Consider the following 22,599-nt stretch of genomic DNA (forward strand, 5'->3'; position numbering starts at 1 on the left):
GTTTCCATACTCACATCAACACCCGAAACATATGCGCACATGTCCGAGCCACTCCGTATCGGATCCGGCACATCGGACCTTCGGACATCGCATCGGCTGATCACACTTCGCGCACACTTGTCCATCCCATGTCCTGTCCATCCAAACTGGCCTCACTAGGTGTGTAGTTATTTCCATGCACGTTTTCTGACATTTGTACCGCATTATTACATGTCCGCAGCACCTCGTGTCTTATTACATAGGACATCGGACCCAAAATATATCACTACTATCTTTGCCTGTAGTTTTCCGAATTTCTATGTACTTACTTAAATACTCTGTAGTGACCCGTAGCAATCATCATCCAGTAGTTAGGAGCCGTTTCCCGACTCTGCGGATCACCCAGAATATTCTCGTAGTTCTTAGTTGCATTGTGAAATATTACCATTTGTTCACCGTCATACTCTGTCACTCGTTATACTCGTGCATACCACTCGCAACCTGACACTCGTTATAAAGTTTCTGACCTATTATTGTGAAATCCGAAAGTCCGAAATCTCGGACATCGCACTTTGGCTTCGGACATTGGATAAGTACCTTCGGACATCGTTTCACACCATCGGACATTTTGTTATTTGCATTACTGACACATTTTTACTACTAATACCAATTAGCAATCCCTTTAGGATCGAACGCACTTGCTCTGCAAGTATAGCAGACTAGGCCATGCTAAAGATCTACCTAAATATTTGTTGTCTAGGTAGTACGATTTCTGCTGAGCCCAGCAGAGATCAGCTTTCTACACCAGCCTTCTCGTATATTGCCACTAACATGTCTGCTACTGAGCTGAAGACTCCAGCACTGGAACTCAGTCCAAACATGAGAGCCCGATCGACGTAGACACAACCATGCCAGAATATGCATAGAGCCCATTGTTGGTTGGGCTGAACGGGTACTATTCAGTAAGCTGATGCAATGTCGAAGGTTGCTGCAATGCAGCCATCTGGTAATGATAGGATTAGGTCCACCATGCTGTCGAATGTGCCCCATTCTGTGGGAAAGCAGTCTGGATCGACTCCTGTGTTGACGGAGGGGATATTTGGGTCATTGTGGGGGAAGGACATGTCTTGTATGAGCCTGAATTTTGTGGAGTGTGGCTTTGGTACGAGACCGAGAGGAGATGTTCAAAATGGGACAATTAAAGATTCCAGCTCTGGAGCTGAGTAAGCGTGAGAGTAATGTCCTGTGTTCTGTTCGCTGATTATATATTGGTCTATGAAGTCGGTATTGATCTGAGATGAAGTGTGATTTTCGAAAAATTAAGGTGGCTGTAGGGGTTCCATTGACTCCTACGTCGAAGCCGTTTCTGATATTAGATAACATGTGCGCCCAGTCTTCATATATACCAAATTTACGGAGGGTTTCCTTGAGTTTTGATGCGATAAGGGGGGTAATGACTTGTCTAGGATCTATACTGTGCTGATCTGCAGGATCCAGCGCCATGGGAAGTGTCTCCGCAGATGCTACATCCATGGTAGTTGACACAAGAGTTTGCAAAGCGGCAGCTGGAGAAACAAGCCCAGCCGATGCAGAAGATCTTTCCCCCTGGAACCATGAGTGCATGTGCACTTTTGGCAGAGGATGCAATCTGGGCCATTGGTTGGCCAGTGATGGTGGGTTCCGCTGTGCAATCACCTGGTAAATGGTCTGCTCCTCCGCATCGAAAGCATTGGAGTCTAACCTTCTTCTTTGGTAGTTGCTGAAAGGATGATGGCATTGCTGGTCTTGTTAGCGAGGAACTGGATGATTGCGCCATGGTAGCTGGCTGCCTGATTAACATACGAGTTGCGATGATCGTTAAAGCTTTGTCATCAAGCTGGGACAAATCATGTTGGGGATGTAGTGCTACCATTTCACGTTGCTGGATATCATATTCAACAGCTACCTCCCATGAATGGGAGCGACTTAGCCCTAAAACTACACTGTGATGTGCTTTCAGTGCTCCTGCTCGCGCGGTGCCATGGTATAAGCCTGTGCGCTCCTCTGCTGCCTCCGCTGCTCCTATCCAATCTGACAGGGTGATGTTTCGCTCGTATCGGTGATCAAGCCCTTTGGCAGCTAAGGCACCAGATGCGGTGATAGTGAAGGCTTCATCGCCACTCCGGATTGCTTGCCAGTGTGCTGACAATGTCAGCACACTGTAAGGGACATATTTGAAGGCTTTGAAGGCATCGTCCACCTTTAGCGGAATGCCTGTGGGCAAGAACAGTCATTAGCCCTCTGTAGTGTGACCAAATACAAAGTGAGATGGACAGCCCAAGCAGAGGACTCCATGGTCAATACAACATACAGCTTGGGCCATTTCTGGCTTGGCCTATCACCCAGTGAACAGATGTGCTGCCTTTAGCAGCAGAGCCTACTGCTCTATGACCAAAATTGCAGCCTTAAGCTTGCTTCAAGAAAAAAAAGTGCGCTCCCAGGAGCTTAGCATGCGCATGATGAGGTGCTACTGGCTTGTGGTGTAGATACAGGTGGATGGACTTCTCACCAGCATTAAGGGGATTAGCTTTGTAACCTGGTACAATATCAGGGAGTGAAACCTTGGGTTCATCTCTCTTAAATGCTGTGACAGCAGCCCTTGCCCTTTCTACCTCTTCTGGTGATGCAAATAGTGTAGGGGTCGGTGTTGTGGGGTTTGGGCCTGGTTGGTGGCTGATCGTTCCAGCGCGCTCTTGTTTGAGCTGCAGGATGCGGGCACGCAATGCCTCCAACTCCAAACCTTGTTGGGGAGAAGGTTGGGTGGGAGTTGTGTTGGGATTTGTAGCTGGCCCCGCGACAGCTGGTTGGTGTTGCTTCAAAGCAGGTGGTTTGGCTGCTGGTTTGGCTGCTTGCTTGGCTGCTGGAGCACCTGGGAGGGGTGTGACATTAACGGTCCTGGCTCTCATTGAGTCTGGTGCTTCGTTGGTACCAATACCGGCGATCCTTGCTAACTGCCTCGTTGCTGCAGCTTTGGCACGGGCAGTGACCTGCGCTTTGTCGAGTGCATTCTCTGCCAAATTTAGCTGGTCCTGGGGTTCTGTCAAGTCAGGTGAGGCTAGCGATTGGGTTCAGGATGATGATGGACCTGGGAGTTGTAAGTCTACATGCTGGTGGGTCATTGGGTGAGAATGATTATAGTGCGAAGAAAACAATAAAGAATGAGATGTAGAGATATACTATGCTAAACGACTAGAATAAGTGAAACAAAGATAGCTGTCCATTCAAAAGTCCTTAGAGAATGATTCAAGATTTGAAAAAGAACAAAGGAAAACCAGAGGTGTTTCACTCAGTTGGACGCATGGTACTGACTCTCCGGCAGGCTCCGAATTGGCACCTTACTCATAGGGATCTCCAATGTTCTTGGCTTCGTGGAGTCTGTGAGAAGCTAAGGTGGGGATGTGTAGAAGGTCTGGGAACATCTCTGCCAAATAACAAATAGCTAACAGATAGGTTGCCGCAGCCACTCCAGATGATTTACTCAAAGTTCAAAAGATCAACACGAATCAAGTAAAGGTCTACCACGCCATACCTTATTAAAACTCCGCTTTGCTTACACAATACTCAAGGTGACGGTACGGGGTACGGAAAGGCCCCGTATGTTGCCATATTTGTACAGGCGTATAAGGCCATAATATGTTGTGAGTACAGGTAAGTTGTTCATCCGTAGTAGCCATGACTCAAGGCTGGAACTGCATGGATCAACTGTATTAACACGTTGCACTCGAACGTACCATTCAGCGGTTTCAAGCAGAGCGGTATTGGTTGTGAGCTTGGAGAGTATACTCTCGCTAAGTAAATGTTGCCTCTATCATATATCAGCACAAACTCATATATGTTATCAGCTACACTGCCGTGAAGTCTGTCCACGTCAACCTCGGCCACAGGATGTGAGCTGGAGAAAACAACGCATAACAGGGTGCAGATTTAGCCTGATGTACATATAGTATCTCGAAAAACTCAGTTGTATTTTTTTATTATCATGTTAAATGTAAACTCCAAATTATCATTAGCGGAAGAGATCAGGAAAGGCGTGAAGAAAGAAACATAGCGCACTCGGATAACTAGAGCTTGGGCCTTAATGGCAAGAACTTCGGGGACTCATTTGATTTGGCCATTCCCGCTTTGACCGACTGCTTTATCGACCCACCCACTGGTCTCTATGGGTGTGCTGTTTGTCGACCAGTATCCAGGTTCCAGCATCGTATAGTGCCGTCCTTAGATCCACTTGTTCTGGCTTGGGTTTCTTCCACGACGTAGTCCGATTCATTGTGTCATCAGTACATACAAGTGCGTTTATACAGTCACTAAAATCCGAAGCAAATAATGGTAATGCGAATGTGATGCAACAAAGGGTAATCATGCGTGAAGGACAGTGTGGGGGTCGGTCAAATCATGTGAAAGAAGTGGGTGTGGTGAATCATGCAGTAAGGGGGATTTTACAGATATTAATACAAAGGCCAACCGTCTGATGTAACATTTTTATGACCAAGTCGAAGGGCCGAATGTCTGGCCAGGAGGCATTACGTAGAGGGGCGTGCCCATTGCATCTGCAGTTTGCTGCCAGAAGGTGTTACCCCACCATGTGAGCGTTACTCCACCTTTCGGCATCTGAAGAAGGAAGAAGATGACGACCATACTGAACGCGACGCCTGCGTCGAGAGCAGCGGAGAGGATGTAGTTGTAGCGCATCCACCACCTGAAGTGGTAGCGGCGCATGAACCACTGGAATATGAAGCCGACAAGTGCCCAAGATGCAAAGTTGATGCCATTGGCAGGAGGCATGGCGCCGATGCCTGCGAAGAACACCGGGATGTTGATGTATCTCCAGTATGAGAGAGGGAAACGGCGAGCAAGGTAGTAGAAGGGGATGGGGAGTAGGGCACCGGCGGCAAAGAACCAGAGCAATGGGCTGTACATGGCACCTGGACTGAAGAGACGATGGGGCCCAATGCTTCCCCACAGGAGCGACGCACTTCCGAAGGTGCTGGTGGACGGGCAGGTGAAGAACTGAGGCTGGGTGGGTGTGCAGATGTCCACGATGTTGGCGAACATCCAGTTCTGCACAAACGTGACAACGAGGCAACTTAGGAAGGCAGCGAGGACCTGTGCCGTGAACATGAGACGCGGGGGCACCTTCATATAATGACCAAGCTTCAAGTCGCCAGCAAAGCCAACAGCCTGGTTTGTACCCATGTATGCGCTCGCTTTGAAGATCATGACAGCGATGGGTTTGCCAGGAAGCAAATAGGCACCAATCATCTCGAACACGACGTTCAAGGCGATCTGCTGGTTTGTAATTGCTTGGAGCATGCCAACCGGAATCGCGAGGAGTGCAGCGAGAGCGAGAGCAACGCAAACACCCCAGACAGGGAGATCCGTAGGGAAAATCTCCACCGTAATGAAGAGGAGGAGAAGCATTACGAGGCCCAGGATAACATACCACCACTGAGGAACTTCGGAGTATGCCTGCATCAAGCGCGAGTGAACATCACGCTCATCTCTGAGGCTGCTCTTGAAACGGCGAACGATGTCGCGGCGGTACCACACTGCGACAAGACTGTTAGAATGGGGTAACACACAGATACCAAAAGAACTCACAGAATGTGTGCACGACCACTGAGGAGAAAGCGGCAAATGCAACACCATATGCAACAGCCATGGTCGCCGTCATGAAGACGGGTGAGTAAGCCTCGTACTGCGCGACGTTGAAAGAGGCATTGGTGACCACCTGAGCGGCGTCATACGGCAATCCAGTATTGTCGAAGGTCACGTAGGCCGAGATTGGCAAGTATGCGGTGAACCAAGTGTTGGTGACTGCGAGGCACTCCTAAGTACATTACACAATGAAATGAGAAGGCAACATACAGTAGATGATCGGCGTGATGATCCAGAAGCAGATCACAAGGGCAACGACCGTATTAGCTTCAGACCACCAAGGCGTCACCAAGGGACTTCCGACATAGGAGATCATGGACCAGTCAAAAGTAAAAATGCCCATCCCAAGACCAGAGGAAGTGCCAAATAGCGCGTTCACAGCCACGTTTTGAGGTGCAATCCAGCAGATCCAGTTGAACATGCTCAGTCCAGTCCACAAGTATCCAGGCACCCAGTACCATACGAAACTGCATCCCAATGCAATACAGAAAAATTTCTCCCGAGAGATATGGCGACCCTCTGGTTTGCCATATGATTTGTGTAGAGTGTTGAATAAAGCGGAGCTGACGAGTGCACCAGGCCAAATCATGCTACTGGGCCAAACAAGGAATTTGCGAAGAAGGCCGCCCAAAGAGAAACCGATGAGCTGCGTTGAAAGAACAAGGCAGAGTTGATAGGAGGTAGTGAGAGTCTGATTGTAGAAGACTTTCTGGGTTGCGATAATGTCAGTGGCATAGGCACCGCTGACTACAACATTCGCCATGACAGTGATGAGTACGTGTTCCTTGACGTTAAATGGTCCTGGGTTGAATGACCAGGTGTATCCCATGGTATTGAAGCGCGTAGTGGGGAGGACTCGCTCCATACCTTTGCCAAGGGGCAGGGCGGTCAACTGAGCAATAATACCAGTGATGATAATGGAAGGGTCTAACAGTGACTTGAGCAAACGGAACTAAGAGCGATAAAAAAAAATGTCGACTTACAACGCATAGAGAAAAACTGGTTAAGAGCCGAGATGAGAATGGTATAGAAGATACCCAAAACCCACATGCGAAATGTATTGACGTGCATGGTGGGGTCATCAATGCTAGCCACAGCGGCGCGAACTTCAGGGTAAGGTGACTCGCTGTCATATGACGGTTAGCAGAGCGGTAGGAAAACACCATAAAACTCACTCGTCATAATCGAAAGTCGAAGGTGTGGTAGTTCTTGAAGCTGTAGAATAGCGCCTAGACTCAACTCGGGACTCGACATCGAAGTCCGAGGCACCGCCAGAGTACTCTGACATCGCTATCTTTTTGTGCTCAAGCTCATGCACCTCGGTGGTGGATGAGGTAGGAGAGGGAAGTGAGGCGTAGTAGTCAAAGTTAGGGTCATTGAGATGCTCCAAGAGAAAGTCGACATCCTCAGGGACATCGGGCACGGCTCTGGCACGAAGGTTCTGAAGAGCGACAATGTTCGTCGCGCTGTTGTAAGGTTTAGTCTCCATGTCGAGACCGAATAGGGGGGGATTAGCGCTGTGAGAGATGAAGGCAAGCACTGGCAATGAGCACAAAGAAGGCTCAGCAAACAGGTAGTGCGAGTAGGGGGGGAGAATAAATTCCTGATGATTGCAGGAGATCTAGCGGCCTTTTGAAGGCGGACGGAACGTCCACAACTTGCCGGAAATACCACTGTGGACGTGGTGACACCATCTATTTTGGAAGGTAGAGTCATCTGTGGAAGAGTTCCGCCCTGGAAGCGAGCGTACATACAATAAGCCTAATTTGATATGGTCCACTGCAAAACAAAAAGCTGGGAGAAGTCTCGGGTAGTGATCGGCAATCAAACACAATTGTTCATGGCTCGTTTAACCGACAACCCACTGGAATTAAAAATCTGGAGAAAGATGCCACTAACGTTCTGTGCTGATATGATATCATGCAAAGCGAGTCAAACGACAAAGTGGCACTCGCGATGGATTCGTAGCCATGAGGCATTGAAACACGCGACCAGCGCTAGGAAGATATCGGGTGACGTTAGCTCATACTTGAAATGCGTTTCAAGAAATGCTTATTGTCTTGTGAGAGCTGTTATTGTTGTGACCGAAGGAACAATTGGATCAATTTGGTTGACAATAAAGCTTCCGAATTTAGTACTTGCTGTGATTTCGGTCACGTGATGTAGACGCGGTTCCATTTTCTACTTCGCAATTCGTGGGACTGCCACGGGCGCGCTCCATAGTCTGTGCTCCACTTCTGATCACTTTGCTGACGTGTTCCGTGTGCACCCTTTCAGACTCCACATGAGGACGCACAGTCACACTAGCATTGTAACGTCTCTCTTATTACAATTCATTGTCATGACGTTGTGCTACTCTTTCCATGGGACCGTCAACTGCGAACCATTTCCACTGCGACCTGCATATGTCACGACGTGCAGTGGTCCGCAAGATCTGACACTCCGACGCGCGTGGTGGACCTTCGCACAGAAGGATTTGCGTATGGTCAACTTTGCACAGCGCTGTTGAGAGTACGCGATATTCGAACGTCGTGGTCAGTGGTCACCCACGAATGAAGAAAGAGAGATGAAAAATGTAGTTGATTCTTCCTCACTGCCGTGAATAGATCTGAGAGACCGTCCGCAGGCAAGCAGAGCGCTTATATATATTATAGCGCATTCCCTGTTAGGATTTGATCTGGACTGTGAGTCGCGTGTCAAATGAGGCATGACTACCTGCCCGGTCACCTGGACACGTATCTACGGAAAGGCATTCCTTAGTTCCTAACACCAAAAATATAAGACGTCACGCGCTGCTGATTGCGACTTTCGTGCTCAGGATTGCGAATACATGGGTGCTACAAAATCAGATAGGGAGAGTGGATCCTACCTCACTGTCGCTTGTCATTGAGCCTAGCGTGCACTGCCGCAAGTATGTCCGCTATCGAAACCGTTGCTAAAGTCTCACAGGCCCTGCCAACACTCGACCTTCGCGGAGGGGACCAAGAACAGAAGACAGATCCATACCCCTATGCTAATTTGCTTCCCCATTTCTCACCTGAGCAATATCCACCGCTCACACCCTTCAGACACGAAGATCCAGGTTTCCGCGCACTCAAACACGCAGATCCACGTGCATTCCTTGAGAATGCTACCAATGTAGTGGAATTGACGCCCAATCTAGGAACTGAGGTCCACGGTGTAAATCTTGCAACCCTTGATGGCGAGGCGAGGGACCAACTTGCGCTCGAAGTATGCCAATTTCCGTGAAATTATTATCGTGGCTCATTGTCTGCAAGGTTGCGAGAAGGGGACTTATGGTTTTCAGGGGCCAGCACGAGTTCATAGATAGAGGGCCTGATTCGTACCTAGAATGGGGACGACACTTTGGAAGGTTTGTTATACTTCTTCTTTGTCCGCTCAATTGGGCAAATGTTCCTGCTGTACCACACGTCGAATTTTCATTGGTGTTAGAACGATTAATGACTAATTTGTCGTGCAGGCTGCACATTCATCCCACGTCTGGACACCCCAAAGATTATCCGCAAATTCATCTTGTCTACAAGTGAGTAGTGCAAATTATCCCCATGGATTGCACACTGACTGTGAGATTCAGGGATGCAAAGTCGTCCTACAACTTTGAAAGGGAGGACAGCATCACGTCAACTGTCTGGCACTCCGATGTTTCGTATGAGCTACAGCCGCCCGGGCTCACGACGTTCTTCCTCCTCTCGCAGCCGACGACGGGTGGAGACACATTGTTCACGTCCCAGATATCGACTTTAAAGAAGCTCTCGCCGTCGTTTGTCGCCTTCCTGCGCACACTCAGTGCAGTGCACTCAGGGGTCGAGCAGGCTCAGTTCTCGCGCTCCGGCAAGCGTGGCGGCATCGTGAGACGTGAACCAGTGGAGCATGTTCACCCTGTCGTGCGGCGTCACCCGGTTACTGGAGAGGAAGCTTTGTATGTCAACCGCCAGTTCACGACGCGTATCGTTGGCCTGAAGCGTGAGGAATCTGGTGCGTTCGATCACAGTCAGGAATGACAACCGGAAGCTTATGATGGATACCTGCGATCAGAGACTATATTGAAGTTCCTTTACGACCATATCGACAAGAGTGCAGACCTCCAAGCCCGAGTGAAATGGCAGCCTGGCACCGTCGTGCTCTGGGACAACCGTGTCACTGCACACGTAAGTCTAACATATGCCTTGCTAAACTTATGTTAAACACGATTCATTAGTCTGCCATCGTTGACTATGGAAAGTCAAATGAACGCCGTCACGGTGCACGTATCACCTCGCAGGCAGAGAGACCGATCCCTGCTCTGGAAGGTCTTGAACTGCCTAGTCTTTAATGGATCGTGACATGACATTGAATGAGAGCTGGCAGTCTTGATTGCAACTATGCATGCATTAGATTTATGATACTGCAATATGAAGACATACTGAGTCTGTGATGCGACTTCTTGGTGGTAATCTGAAAATTGGCAAACACTCAACGGTGGCAGTGCTGAGACGTTTGGACCTCTAGTACTGCATCCGCACCAATACTACTAAGTAATACTTTCCGGATTATCTCCGATCCACACAACTCGACTCAGGATTATCCTCGTACAAGCCATGTCTTCGGACAGGAGAATATTATACGTAGTTTACTGCGGTGTCGCGGTAGCCGTTTTGAAGGAGTTCAATGCCGTGGTTACTGAACCGTACATGGTGACTACATCATGATTCAACTTCGCCTCTCACTGGATTCACTTTTCTGATGATAATCTAGGATGAACCCTTTCATGTACCGCAGGCATTGGCTTATTGCAGGGGTGAATGGTCAACTTGGGACCCAAAAATTACTACACCACCCGGACTGTACGTCGTTCACAAGTACCTACTATTCCTCTGACAACTCAATTATCCCGCAGATACATACTTAGTGTATTGCTGCACCGGGTCTTTATGTTTAAATGCAACCTGAATTTGCTACGTCTTACCAATACCCTTACCCTCTTTGCGCTACCGCTTGTCCTCACGCGATTGTTGGGGTTCCATCAGCGACGCCGTTCTCCACCAAAGTTAACACCCTCGATCGAAGCGCTTGTTCTGTCTATCTTTCCAGTAGCGTGGTTTTTTGGGTTTCTATATTACACAGAGGTCCCAAGCCTTGTTTCTGTTTTGTGTACCGTAGTCGCTGCGACGCAGAATAAGCATTGGCTTGCTGGTTTGGTACGTGTTCCAGTTTGTTCTAGGGTTTCCTAGAATGCATATTGACAACTACAGGGGGTCCTTAGCTAGGGATTGTGAGCTGCCTCTTCCGTCAAAACAATGTCATTTGGGTACTGTACGCGTATGCAGCGAGCCAGCTCATGCGTTTGCGATTCAAACGGGGAGATGCAAAACTATACGATCCCCCCGCCTTGGGCGCTGGGCCAGGTGAGCTACGCCAGGGTTGCCATCCCTGTGCTCATGTGTTCATATCACGATTTCCAGGTGACTTTATTCGATCGATCATGAGTGCCCCAAAAGCACTACCTGAGTTACTCCCCGCGTTTGCTCCTTATGCAGTGGTTCTCGCACTTTTCGGTGGTTTTGTGATTTGGAACGATGGCATCGTGCTTGGTGCGTTTTTCTCGGTCATAATTATCGAGATAACCGCCAATGTTATGTATAGGCGACAAATCCAATCACGTTCCTTCATTTCACGTGCCACAGTTGTACTACTTTATTGCATTTGCAACAATAATTGGGTGGCCGGTGGTGATTTGTGGTGAAGGCGGCCCGTTGAAGATTGTCACCGATGTCAGTTCGCGCATGTTTGGGAGTAAAAGGTGACCGAGTTAATTATAAGTAGGCACGCGGATACTGATATGGATCGTATGCGATAGCAGAGCGCTTCTGACGACCATTATATCGATTTTCATGGGGATCACTATTCAGCATTTCACGTGAGCTTTCTTTTACTGGTTGATAACCAATCTAACCTTCACGGATTCCGATGTAGAATTCATCACCCGTTCCTCCTGTCTGATAACCGTCATTTCACCTTCTATATCTGGCGTCGAGTATTCATGCTGCATGCGGCAGTACCTTACCTATTTATTCCGGGGTACCAAGCGTGCGCCTGGGCGTGGTGGATTCGTGTTGGTGAGTCGTTTTCTAGATTCCAGAATACATCGATGACATCAACCCTGGCCTCAGCCCGTGACCAATCGCTATTGCAAACGTTGGTCCTGCCCGTTTTAATATTGCCCACATTACTGCCTACGCCATTGCTGGAACCGCGATACTTCCTGGTGCCATATATCCTGCTCAGAGCTCAAGTTGTGGATGTCCAGTCCTACGGTATTTTTGTCGAGGGCCTTTGGTACATGGTAATAAATATGGCGACGACGTATGTATTTTTGTACAAAGAAAGAGTGGGAGTTGGGAGATTCATGTGGTGATGTACGTAGAGTAATAAATCGAGCGAACAGGGGTCATATATTTGGACCCACTAATGCAAACAAGACCACACGCGTCCGAATGGTTCGGTTCAAGTTGAAAGGATTCAGAACGTCAGCCAACCTATACCATACATTCACAGTGCAGATCTTAACGAAGCTCCAATTCCCTTAATGTCACCAGAAACGAGTTCTCAGCCATCACGGCCCTTCTAAACCAATCACTCGGAGTTCCATCCGACACTCACTCAATTTCACCTCAGTAGGAAAAGCTTTGGCGGATGTAATCAACAAGGAGTCCCGCGACCGCGAAAAGCCTAATGAGAAAGCCCTGAAGAAGTCCAAGGACTCTTCAAGACGTTTAAGTGCTATTGCACTCATGAATTCTAGCGCAATCCCCCAGGCTAACGCCACTGTAACTGTATCCTCAAAGTCAAAGTCCCCAACTCCGGGGCACGCCAAGGAAGACGCTTCTCCATCCAAGACCATCACACGCAGCACCAGGAGACAATCTGGTCTCCTCAGACCTGCTCCTACTTGTGACGACATGGGGGTAAAGGTGCTAGACGCCGTTGGTGTTAGTCCTTCCATGAAGCGTTCGTCTTCGTTACGTCCAAGGACTGCTCCTGCACCCACATCATCTGCATTGCCGAAATATCGGCCCAAGTCCACTCTTATAGAGTCTGTTCTACCCAAGAAACCTGTTTCTCCTCCTCGTTCCAGCACTCGCAGGCGGCTGAGCTCATCAGAGGAAGAAGACAAGGGCCATAGCCTCTCTTCCAAAGGCAACGTAGAGGAGAAGAAGCCTAAGAGTTCGATCAGTCCTCTCCCTCACAGAGCACTTACGGTTAAGGTTAACTTGCCTAACCTTACCCCTCCTTCGACGCCTTCCAAGATCTGCAAGTTATCAACGCCGAAGAAGACCTCGCCTGCCAAGATAGAGTCCGCACGACCCGCTAAAACCACCAAGACAACTACTACCCCTTCTGCGTCTAAGCCAAACGTCGCACGTCCTCCGTCGTCTTCATCCTCTCGTAGCTCTGTCTGCTCACAGAGTTCACCTCAGACACCCTCCAAGAGTGGCTTTGGGTTTGGACGCTCAAAAAACAACCAAGCATCAAGCCCTCTGCATTCTACCGGTCGTCCTGCACCTGAGTCACCCCTTGCTCATCATACCCGTCAAAATTCTACTGCAGCCCTCGGCAGAAATACAACGCCCACGCCACTTTCGCAGCTTGCTGAAGAAGACAGCGAAGATTCCGTTGAAGCCGATGATGTGGAACTTCTCCTTGCACCTGCTGCTCCTCTTGGGGCGCCCACACCTGCGATACCCAGGATTCGGGCTGTTCGACTTCAACACAACACGTCAGAACCTGAAACGCCCCTCGCGCCCCTCTCAATTCCTTCCTACGCGAGCGAACCTTTCCTACTTGTCACCTGTACCTCCGACCTCACAGAGCACGCCTGGCCTCCGCCCTCCCAAAGCCAATAGTGCAAATCGCAGCTCGATAATGTCTTGGGAACAATTGGCAAATGATGGATCACAGATAATTGCACAGGAAGAGGTAGAAAAAATGCTTTCAGAGATTCAGGCACCCTTCACGCCAATTAACCCTTCACCGAACGTCGGTGTTCTTGCACTTGAAGTCCCTGAAAGTCCCTGCCTCTCTGCTCTACCATCGCCAGGGGGTTATGGGTCAATATCTCAGGTTTTATTACCGGATGTCACACCTTCGCCCGCAATGCACCATTTCAATCAGATGTTCAATACGTCTACGGAGCTTCCCGCTCCTATGGACTCGGGCACAGTCACTCTACTTCGCTTACAAGTGGCATCCGCCGAGAATACGGCAAAGGAGCGCCTCGTTCGCCTGCAGGAGTTGGAGGAGCAGCTGCACGTCGCGAAACATTCTCGTGTTCAGGAGACTGAAGAACTCGCGAAGCAAGTCTCCTTCCTAGAGCAACAGCTTCATATCAGCGTTGAGGCGAGGGAAAGGTTGGATGAGGAGCGTTCTGCCTTCACTGCATCCCTGCAGGACCAGTTACGCCACGCAGAAGCCTCTAGCAAGCAAGCATCCAACGCTGCTTTTGCACGTGGACAAGAAGAGGCTGCTGCGTCGTGGGCAGATTTTCTCAATCAGAAGCAGCAAAAATGGGAAGTATGTTCTCTCGTTCGTGAGATTAAAGTAGAATGGGGCTCTGTCAGAGAGCAGGCGAAGGTGGAACATGAGTTTTTGCAGGCGAGTCGCGAGTCGCTGAAAGTATTTCTGGCTATGCTGGATCAAAGCCAGAAGCAGATGCAATGTCTGCTTGCTTGAACGACGTGAGTGCCACTGGAATCTGACCTGCAGCAAGTTTTCTGAATGTCGGGTTACAGATTTATGCTTATGAGCTTCATCTATTCCTTGGATTAATCTGTACTACATCGATGACCACTCATTCTTCTCGTTAACATCTATGCCCGTGTACCTGTACATAGTACACGTCACCTATCATCTGGCCATAAGTACGAATATTTAGGAATGTTATTTCCTTTTTCCTCAGAAAGAACACACGCCAGTGTGCCGTCAAAACCAAGGAAAGGTATGCACATTATGTATGTACTATGATAGATTGTAGAACTACATGTCAACCAGCTAAGTCCTGTAAGATACAATAACCATATGGGTGATATAATCTGGCCAAACAAAGGTTATGCGTAGCAGTCCAAAGCGACTGTGCACGCATCCAGGAGGCAACCATAATTATCTGCTACGGTAGCCTCTCTTAATCTACCAAGGATGGCTTCTTGGAGGGTATCCCGTCTAAAGACTGCAATCAGCGTCAATAGCCTTCGACAAATAATTCACGCACTGAACAGGGCCATATGCAACTTTGACGTCGCATTGCATGGATTGGATCGATATAGGCCAAGAAGAGAATGTCCGAGTGTCAAATATGAAAGATATCAAGGCCTTCGCCTTCTTGCTGGGGAACACAACTGTTACAGTTGCCGTAAACCCGACATCGTCGTCGTCTCCGTGAGTGATGGTGACTGGGTACTTAATCATAACCAACTTTAGTTGGGCCAGCAATTGAGAGCAAGCAGACCAGTAGTCTCCTAGACGTTCGACGATCTAGATTGTCGAGTTCAGTATGGGTTTGCCTAATACTCGAAAAACTCCTACCTGTCGAACGCTAAGATTTCCATCGGATTGCGTAATGAGCGAGGTCGCCGTTTTTAGTATCAACGGGCTGAGAGTAGGGAATGCATCTTTGTACTTGAGCTTCGCACTCTGGACTCGCGTGATCGAAACCTCCTTGACAGCTGGGCAAAAGTTTTTGCATGGGACGGAAACATCGTAAGATGACGCATATCTGAATTCAAAAAGCTCTGGTAGGACTTTTGTGACTTGCAGCATGTGGAGATTTTGAAGGGCTTCCAGCTCATCTGGGAAACACTTCAGCATTGGAAAGAGGATATTTGAAAAGACAAATCTGCCACCTTTCAACCTGAAGACTTCGGTATGTGTGCTGTTCTTCTGTACCTGAATTTGTCGTTCGGCTACCTGGATAGCGTCGGTGGTTTCAAGCTTCTGAACTTCAATCTCCTCCAGCTTCTCCTGTAGACGATCCAGTTTAGCTTTACCCTCATCGACGTCTGCTCGGAAGGCTTCAAGCGCAACACTACAAGAATGCCGCTCAATCGACTAATTTAGGACCGTTATCCTCGAAAAATATTCACCTTTGTTCTTGAATGGTTGCTTTCAGCTCATTCAGATAATCTTGGTCGCAGGTCTGGAGTTCAGCGACATCAGTCTGTTCTTGTTCCAACTCGCGGAGAAGATTCTCGTATTCCTCGTTAAGAGCAGGCACGACTTCCTGGGCTTGTCGGATAATATTTTCGAGAACTTTGGCATCCTGTCGTCAAAAGTATTAACGCGTTGAAATAGCAAGGGATACTGAACATACCGCCTCAAGATCTCGAAACCCTTGATCCGCCTTCTCATACAGTTGCTCGACCCACTGCATCTTCCAATCGTACCATTCTGACTTAGCCTGTGTATGTTTGTTGACTTTGATCAGCTTGAGCTGATGGAGGAGCTCGTTCTGGCCTTCCTCGTCCGCCAGAACAAATTCTTGGAATAACTGAGGAGTCATTTTGAGGGCCTCGTCTTCTGCTTCTTTGTAGATGCCTTTGATTCGCTCGATCCAGAGTTGCAGGTCTTTACTAACGTGTGTGTACAACTCAAGCTGTGGCACATCGACCGCCATTGCGACCACATATTCAGATAGAGGTATCTCGTTTTCCGTGGACTGTCGTCTGGAAGGACGAAGGGCAGATGGGTGCACGATAGAGCGACGGGGGGCAGCAATTTCATCCATGAATCGTATTCCGGTCATCTCAAAGAATTGCTCTATGGAGATTTGTGGGCCATCTTCAGGAGAAATGTTTCCTTCAGTAATATCATCACGCCATTGTTCGGTGAGGTTGGAAATCCCCTCGGAGATACCGGCTAATGGCGTAAAGTCTGAAGTTACCTCCATCCCCTCAAAATCAGGTTCTGGAAAATCTTCTGGTACTTGATCTAGTTCAGGGCTGAGCGGCTGAGGGGGTGCACGGACCGGTGTTGATGGTCGAGGTGAATTGCGTGAAGGGCTTTGAGGTCGAGGGGAAGGAAATGCAGGGGGCTCTCTCACAGGCGATTCCCTGAGCAGGTCAGCAAACGGGGAAGCCTTTCCTGCAATCTCGTTAACGGGAGACTCTCTGATTAAAGAGTCGTGCGGCGGTTCAGTTGTGATCTCAGCTCTAGAGTCATCCTCCTGCGACCCCAAGACACTCGCTTTCTCCGTCGTCTGTCTAGCAGCTCCCTCCTTCTCGCCTGCAAAGGAAATACTCTTGTCAATAAACGCGGCCGCTTTCTTGGTGGGAGCAGGAGAAGAAGCGGGAGCCACTCCCCCCATGCTTTTCCTCTGTGCGAAGTGTCCCGAGGGACGGCGAAATCCAATAGATGGGCGTTTACTTGGGCCAGAAAACGGCTCTGTATGTACTTGGAACTGCGCCTTCTTGCTTGGGGAGAGCCTTGGGAGCCTGCTCGATTGCACGTGTTGCTCCTTGAAAAACTCATTCGGTGGTGCAGTTAGTTTCCCGGGGCCAGCTATCTTTTTGGCGGGACTGGGTCTGTCTTCTGATTCTGAATCGTCGACTACACCTTGGGCCCTCTTTTTGGGCGAGGGACGAGCAACAGGAGGGGCAAAAGCTGCGGAAAATTTGGCTTTGCTCGGTGATTTAGTAGGTGAAAGAGGACGAGGGTGGGCTGGCGACGCTGGTGTTTGTCCGCGAGGCGTGAAGGAAAACGAAAATGGCTTGGTAATCGCAGCAGGCCGTGGAACAGGGACGGGTGGGAGTGCATTTTGGATCTCCCCAGGTGGCGGGGCTGGTTTGAATACAGCAGGCCTGGCTGCTGGCTCCTCAAAAACACGCTCCTGTGGTTCGGTCTGAGCAACATCCCCATGAGCCTCAGATGTTGGTTGCGCGGAAGGGAATGAAATGTCCGTGCCTGCAACATCAAACTGGTCATTGCTTGGCTCCTCCTGACTGTCATATGTGGACGTGATCTCCATAGTGGAATTTCCATCCCCGATGCCAGCACCAAGACTGACCCGGCGCATAAGCTGAGTGACATTGACAGTCTGGTTGCCGTCGTTTTCCACATCATCCTGCGCAAAACTATCTTCAGAACTACTGAAACTGTCATTCTGTTGTCCATATTCTTCGTTATCTATTCCATTTCCAAACCCAAGGGATTCACGAGCTGCTTGGAGTCTCGTGAGAGCATCGGTGATCTCCATGTCTTGTTCCCCATGTTCGTCCTCTTCGTCGGATGAGGGAACGTATGGGATTTCACCAGAGTGAGTCACTGATCGAAGAGCAAGCCAGGCTTCACTTGGCGGGGCTGGTGGACGGACGAGTGGAACAGTGAACTCCATTGGCTCAGTGACATCGCCTTCAGATACGAATGACTGAGACTGGTGGGAGTCACCTTCAGTATAGGACTGGTCGGCAGGATTCTGCTGCTGACCACCCTCGTCATGATCGTCTAGTTGAGCTTGTAGATATGCAGCTGGCCCAAATGCTGTATCATCGGAGTCTACATCCATGGACTCCTCTCCTGCACCATCGCTAAAAGCGATGGATCGAAACGAGCTTCGGCGACGAAATTTGCTTGCTCCAGGATATACATTTTCATCCGTAGGGCCTCGTTCAACTGCCTCCTGCATAGGCGAGGACTGAGGCGAAGTAGTGCTATTCGTATTTTGTTCCTGTGTTTCAAATAGCCGTACATGTGCCCGGTCTGCAAAGCTAACGCGCCGTGCAAGAGATTTTCGCGTGTTTTCGTGAACATGGGTCAGATCCATGGATTGCGTAGCATCCTCTTCATCCTCAGGGATGTTGACTGCTGGTTTGAGAATACTTTTTCTGGGAGCCTGTTGGACTGTAAGAAAAAGAAGTGCAGTCGATCATATAACTTACTAGTGATCTACGTGCCTTTGAAGCAAGATTGATCTTGTCGCCAGGTGCAATAGAGTGTGCTCGCCGCTTCTTGCCTGGATGAAGAGGTCGATTCTGGTTGGCTACCGCGATAGATTTGCGTCTGCTGGGAGACCCTCTTGTGGTCATATCCAAGCTGTGTACGTCCGAGAAAAGGTCAATCAAGAAAGGTGATCGTCGAACGATATGTTGAACTCAAAGGTTATTGTACTGAACACGTTCACGTGATACTGATTAGACGCGTCTGGTCACATGACATCTTCATGGAAGACGCGTTCCTTTGTTCCAACGCTAACTCAGAACTGCGTTCATTCTACGACACTACATATAAAATGCTCTATCTTCATAATTTCTGCCATTTAATTACGACCGAGGCACTTAACTCGTACGAGCATACATGACCAAAATCTGTAGCATCAAGTATTACAATCTACAAATCACGACTGTCCGTGAAGCTCTCACTGAGAGAAAACAACAGATAAATAGATCATCGATTATTAGCTTATACGCATCCGCCTAATGTTTTTGCTTCCTCTACCCTTTTGCGCGTTTTTCTCCACGGCATCAACTACTTGTTCTAGTTCTTCCTCAGTCACTACAGCCTTCTTACCCAGTTGCCTTCGAGGAGTCGTCAATCTTTTGTCCAATTCATGACACAGATCTCACCTCTTCTTTTTCTTCGTGGTATCAAGGTCGCCTTTCCCTGGCACAAATACAACATCAGGACCTCCGTAAGCTTCCCGTGCCTTTCGGTTGGGTAGAATTGTGACAGAGTCGTCAGCACCACCTGTGCTGTCTTCCAAGAGAGAAAGAACTTTGATTTTCTTTTCCAACAAAGACACAGAGCGAGTTGAGCGCCGACCAGTTTTGACTACTGGATTCTCTACTTTCCCTTTTGCCAGAGGCTTGTTAGCTACTTTAAACGGCCTAGACTTGGCCTTCGCTAGAGGGGCGTAGTCGTCGAACTCGTCATCATCGGTAATTGGATCATCTTCTACGATCTCTTCTTCCTCTGTTATTTGTTCGATTTCGCTCTGAGCACTTGCATTAGTCTCCTCTTGATCGGTGCCTAACATTCGGTTGGGGGTGAGCTTTGATTGTTTATTGACCTTCCCCTTGCCGTCAAGAGGTGATGAAGTTCGGCTTGCTTCGGAGACAGCCAGCTCATCACTATCCTCGATAATTTCTACGCTCTAAAATCGGAGTCAACTCCGAATTCACAAGGGCGTTTCGTCCTATTTGAACTCACCTCGTCTTCAATCTCACTTGACTCTTCGCCCTCCTCCACTATCTCTCTACGCTTTTGAGGGGAGCCAATTAGTCCAGCTTGATGCAGCATGTCGATCTTGGCATCCATTTTCCGCTCGTTTTGCTCCACCTGACAAAGGTGGTGAATTGATGTGTTTCCCCCGAGGTCCAGACCTTACCTCGCTCATAAGCCTCTGGCTGTAAGTCTTCTCAATCTCGCGCATCCTTTCTTCCATTTCCTTCATAACGTCTTCGCGGGTTTCCGCTTCCACTATTACACAGCGCATCTCCGCCTCATAGAGCTATGAAAATGGCTTCTTGTTGAACAGACATCAACTTTTAGAATAGAATCTTACCCGCAGGCGTAAGTCCTCTATTTCATCAAACAAAGCATCCACTAGCGGGTTGATGGGTTCATCATCTTCCTCTTCACTCGCACCATCTTCCATCGCCTCATCCTCTGTATGGAGCAAATTGATGCAGGGTACAATTTATAACATAATAACGCACCTTCGAGCACCTCGAGATGTGCTTCGCTGACCTTCTTATTAGGGAGAAGACTCGATATCGTTACCTGTCTTGTCACAGCCCTGGGCAAAGCTGAGCCAACTGTACTCCGCTTGCTTGGATTGGATTGTACACGGGGCACAGGTGCGTTGTTTACGGTCGTCGAAATTTCTCTCGCGAGCGCAGAGAACTTCATTACATGGGTGTTTTCTTCGAAGCCGGTATCGTAAGGATTGATGTTGACGATCATCACCTATCATCATAAGCTCGCCATCGACTGCTTGCATAATGGCCCAAGCCAAAGACTTACGACTCGGCCATCGCCAACAAAGTAATCCATTAATACCTCCGTGAGCTTGCTATGTCTAAATGGCACAACAGCCAATGCCCTCTTAACATCACGAGTATCCGTCCGCCCAGGGTTTGCTAGGCTTTGTGCGAGGCGCTTTTGGTTGGAGCGCATGACCTACGGATGGTGAGGTGTGGTACTAGACAAAATAATAGTTATCCTACCTCCATACATTGTCCAAGGACCATGAGAGACTTGTTGATGTTCCCGGCCTCCTTTAGACGATCGCCAGTTGTCTGCGTGTGCTTAGTTCGCTCTGATCCTGCTAGATCCACGAGAGTCAACCGCGATATTTGCAGGGAGCTTGGGTCCTGTAAAAGTTGAAGAACAAAACCGTATTTCCAAGATCCGTACCGTACTTACATCCCGGTCACCCCGGTGTCCTCTTAGAATCTTGATAGTCACCATACCATGACTCCTGCTACTTTGGCTATTAGCCAGCGTGCCAAAGACACGTCGGTGCAGCTGTCCTAGTTTGACAAGTGCCTTTGCTTGCGCAGCACCGGATACCCGAAAATATCTCAGTCCTGCAATATACTTCCCCGCGCTTCCAGACCCACTCTCATCTAATGCATCAGAGGCAGGTGAAGGTTTAACAGTGAGGGCTTTACGCGTCAGCAAAAGCGGATGGGCGAGTTGTGCGTTGGTGTTGGAGCGAGGGATCTGTGACCGCGACGTATCCTCTGTCACTTCAGCAAGAAGATCGTACACCTTTTCATTGTATACTTCCGCGTAAGATATCCAGATGGAGTACTCGTAGTTGCGGTCAAGTTTAATGATGGTTGGATCGATATCGACGTCATCTGTGTTGGAGAGATGTTCCGCAAGAACTTCTGCAAGTTGTGGCTCATCAGTTGGCACGTCGATGTCCGTGGGAGGTAGGAAGTCAGAAGGATCAGCTTCTTCTACGCCGTACAGCCTAACGGGCCTGAACTAAGAAAAATTCAGCATAATTTATCAAGCCGTGTACATTTAATCATTACTTACACGGCCATCGCTGTGCAGTCCTTCAACGCTGTTAAAAATCACGTCTAGTGTCCGCGGCAGGATACCTGCAGAATCTGGACCATTGCCTCCTTGGATTGTATATGTCTTGCCCGAGTTTGTAACGCCATATGCAAACAACAAGCCATTCTGTCCATCCAGAAGATCACGTACAAGGGGAAGTGTAGTTTTTGCGAAGAACTCTGCCTGTTGTGTTTCTGGTAGGAAAACATGCGAGAACCTGTAGATTGACGAGGGCGCGACGGTTGAAACACGGATGTGCGGCCTGGAGCTGCCTGAACCGTCATGGGAGGTGTCAGTCATCTGTACAGACGTGTCGGATAACGGGGCAAGGTAAGGCATAGACATGGGTTCATCATCCCCAAGATGAGGACGAATGCGCAGATAGGCCTAGAGGATGTTCTCAGTATATGATAAAAAGTCAGTACGCATAATCCACCATAACGGGTTCGCGCTCTGCAGCTAATCCGTGGTCTACCCGTGCTTGTCTAGTACCGGCCACCTTATTGGCAGTAAGCTTAGCATCAGGCGAATTAGCTCGATTGGCAAGAGGTTTTCGACCAGTTATTCGCGTTTTTGATACCTCAGTTTGTACAGTAGTTTTGCTCGGAAGTCTTGCTCGAACGGCCTTTATCCCTGCCGGAGGAGTCGGAGGTGGAACTAGTGTCTTTGTTTGGGTCGATGCCCTCGTCGCTGCTGCATCAATCTTCGATCTCGTGGCCATGATGTTGCAAGTTTGCTGCGAATCACCACAACTAAGTATGAGCTCTGGAAGGTCGATAAACCGAGAAAATTTGCAGAATGGCTTGGATCAAGATTCAGATATTCAAGTGGCAAGTTTGGACACGTAAATAATGGCGTGCCACACACGCG

At 48.9% G+C, this 22,599-nt stretch overlaps 7 protein-coding genes across 7 annotated transcripts; 4 read left to right on the plus strand and 3 right to left on the minus strand.

Moving 5' to 3' along the window:
• Positions 1-4,497: 4,497 nt before the first annotated feature.
• Positions 4,498-7,162, minus strand: EDB93DRAFT_1247237 (OPT oligopeptide transporter; the record flags this gene model as incomplete). Its single annotated transcript, XM_041452563.1, has 5 exons — positions 4,498-5,564; positions 5,617-5,832; positions 5,884-6,600; positions 6,657-6,799; positions 6,849-7,162. 5 exons carry the CDS (start codon positions 7,160-7,162, stop codon positions 4,498-4,500), a joined length of 2,457 nt encoding a protein of 818 aa, XP_041310867.1.
• Positions 7,163-7,887: 725 nt separating this feature from the next.
• Positions 7,888-8,235, plus strand: EDB93DRAFT_1127198 (uncharacterized protein). Its single transcript, XM_041448778.1, has one exon. The coding sequence runs from the start codon at positions 7,958-7,960 to the stop codon at positions 8,180-8,182; it is 225 nt and encodes a 74-aa protein (XP_041310868.1). The 5' UTR covers positions 7,888-7,957; the 3' UTR covers positions 8,183-8,235.
• A 351-nt stretch (positions 8,236-8,586) lies between these two features.
• On the plus strand, positions 8,587-10,006 carry EDB93DRAFT_1247238 (TauD-domain-containing protein; the record flags this gene model as incomplete). Its single annotated transcript, XM_041452564.1, has 6 exons — positions 8,587-8,904; positions 8,952-9,046; positions 9,155-9,217; positions 9,269-9,669; positions 9,730-9,842; positions 9,893-10,006. The coding sequence occupies 6 exons, from the start codon at positions 8,587-8,589 to the stop codon at positions 10,004-10,006; spliced, it is 1,104 nt and encodes a 367-aa protein (XP_041310869.1).
• A 265-nt stretch (positions 10,007-10,271) lies between these two features.
• EDB93DRAFT_1079351 (glycosyltransferase family 59 protein) lies at positions 10,272-12,088 on the plus strand (the record flags this gene model as incomplete). The annotated part of the gene is made up of 9 exons (XM_041445448.1): positions 10,272-10,367; positions 10,429-10,517; positions 10,571-10,871; positions 10,937-11,078; positions 11,136-11,264; positions 11,317-11,458; positions 11,531-11,590; positions 11,647-11,789; positions 11,844-12,088. 9 exons carry the CDS (start codon positions 10,272-10,274, stop codon positions 12,086-12,088), a joined length of 1,347 nt encoding a protein of 448 aa, XP_041310870.1.
• Positions 12,089-13,191: 1,103 nt separating this feature from the next.
• On the plus strand, positions 13,192-14,661 carry EDB93DRAFT_917919 (uncharacterized protein). The gene is made up of 2 exons (XM_041457938.1): positions 13,192-14,408; positions 14,463-14,661. Exon 1 carries the CDS (start codon positions 13,357-13,359, stop codon positions 14,401-14,403), a length of 1,047 nt encoding a protein of 348 aa, XP_041310871.1. The 5' UTR covers positions 13,192-13,356; the 3' UTR covers positions 14,404-14,408; positions 14,463-14,661.
• Positions 14,662-14,777: 116 nt separating this feature from the next.
• On the minus strand, positions 14,778-18,746 carry EDB93DRAFT_1079561 (Spc7 kinetochore protein-domain-containing protein; the record flags this gene model as incomplete). Its single annotated transcript, XM_041445468.1, has 7 exons — positions 14,778-14,889; positions 14,939-15,201; positions 15,253-15,515; positions 15,570-15,751; positions 15,810-15,985; positions 16,037-18,553; positions 18,600-18,746. 7 exons carry the CDS (start codon positions 18,744-18,746, stop codon positions 14,778-14,780), a joined length of 3,660 nt encoding a protein of 1,219 aa, XP_041310872.1.
• A 181-nt stretch (positions 18,747-18,927) lies between these two features.
• EDB93DRAFT_917940 (kinesin-domain-containing protein) lies at positions 18,928-22,567 on the minus strand. Its single transcript, XM_041457939.1, has 10 exons — positions 22,166-22,567; positions 21,709-22,116; positions 21,085-21,654; positions 20,886-21,032; positions 20,683-20,838; positions 20,376-20,625; positions 20,222-20,325; positions 20,045-20,167; positions 19,867-19,995; positions 18,928-19,810 (listed from the first exon to the last, which is right to left on the minus strand). The coding sequence occupies exons 1-10, from the start codon at positions 22,448-22,450 to the stop codon at positions 19,280-19,282; spliced, it is 2,703 nt and encodes a 900-aa protein (XP_041310873.1). The 5' UTR covers positions 22,451-22,567; the 3' UTR covers positions 18,928-19,279.
• Between the last annotated feature and the right edge of the window lie 32 nt (positions 22,568-22,599).

This window comes from Suillus bovinus (genome assembly GCF_016758785.1).
Source record: "Suillus bovinus strain UH-Sbo-P2 chromosome Unknown EDB93scaffold_9, whole genome shotgun sequence".
In the NCBI taxonomy this organism is placed as follows: Eukaryota; Fungi; Basidiomycota; class Agaricomycetes; order Boletales; family Suillaceae; genus Suillus; species Suillus bovinus.

Coding starts and splice junctions, on each gene's coding strand:
- EDB93DRAFT_917919 (XM_041457938.1), top strand. CDS start 13,357: ATGATGTGGAACTTCTCCTTGCACCTGCTGCTCCTCTTGGGGCGCCCA.
- EDB93DRAFT_917940 (XM_041457939.1), bottom strand. CDS start 22,450: ATGGCCACGAGATCGAAGATTGATGCAGCAGCGACGAGGGCATCGACC. Junction 20,168..20,221: donor TAGAGGACTTACGCCTGCGG/GTAAGATTCTAT, acceptor CCATTTTCATAG/CTCTATGAGGCGGAGATGCG. Junction 19,811..19,866: donor CAAGTGAGATTGAAGACGAG/GTGAGTTCAAAT, acceptor CTCCGATTTTAG/AGCGTAGAAATTATCGAGGA.
- EDB93DRAFT_1127198 (XM_041448778.1), top strand. CDS start 7,958: ATGAGGACGCACAGTCACACTAGCATTGTAACGTCTCTCTTATTACAA.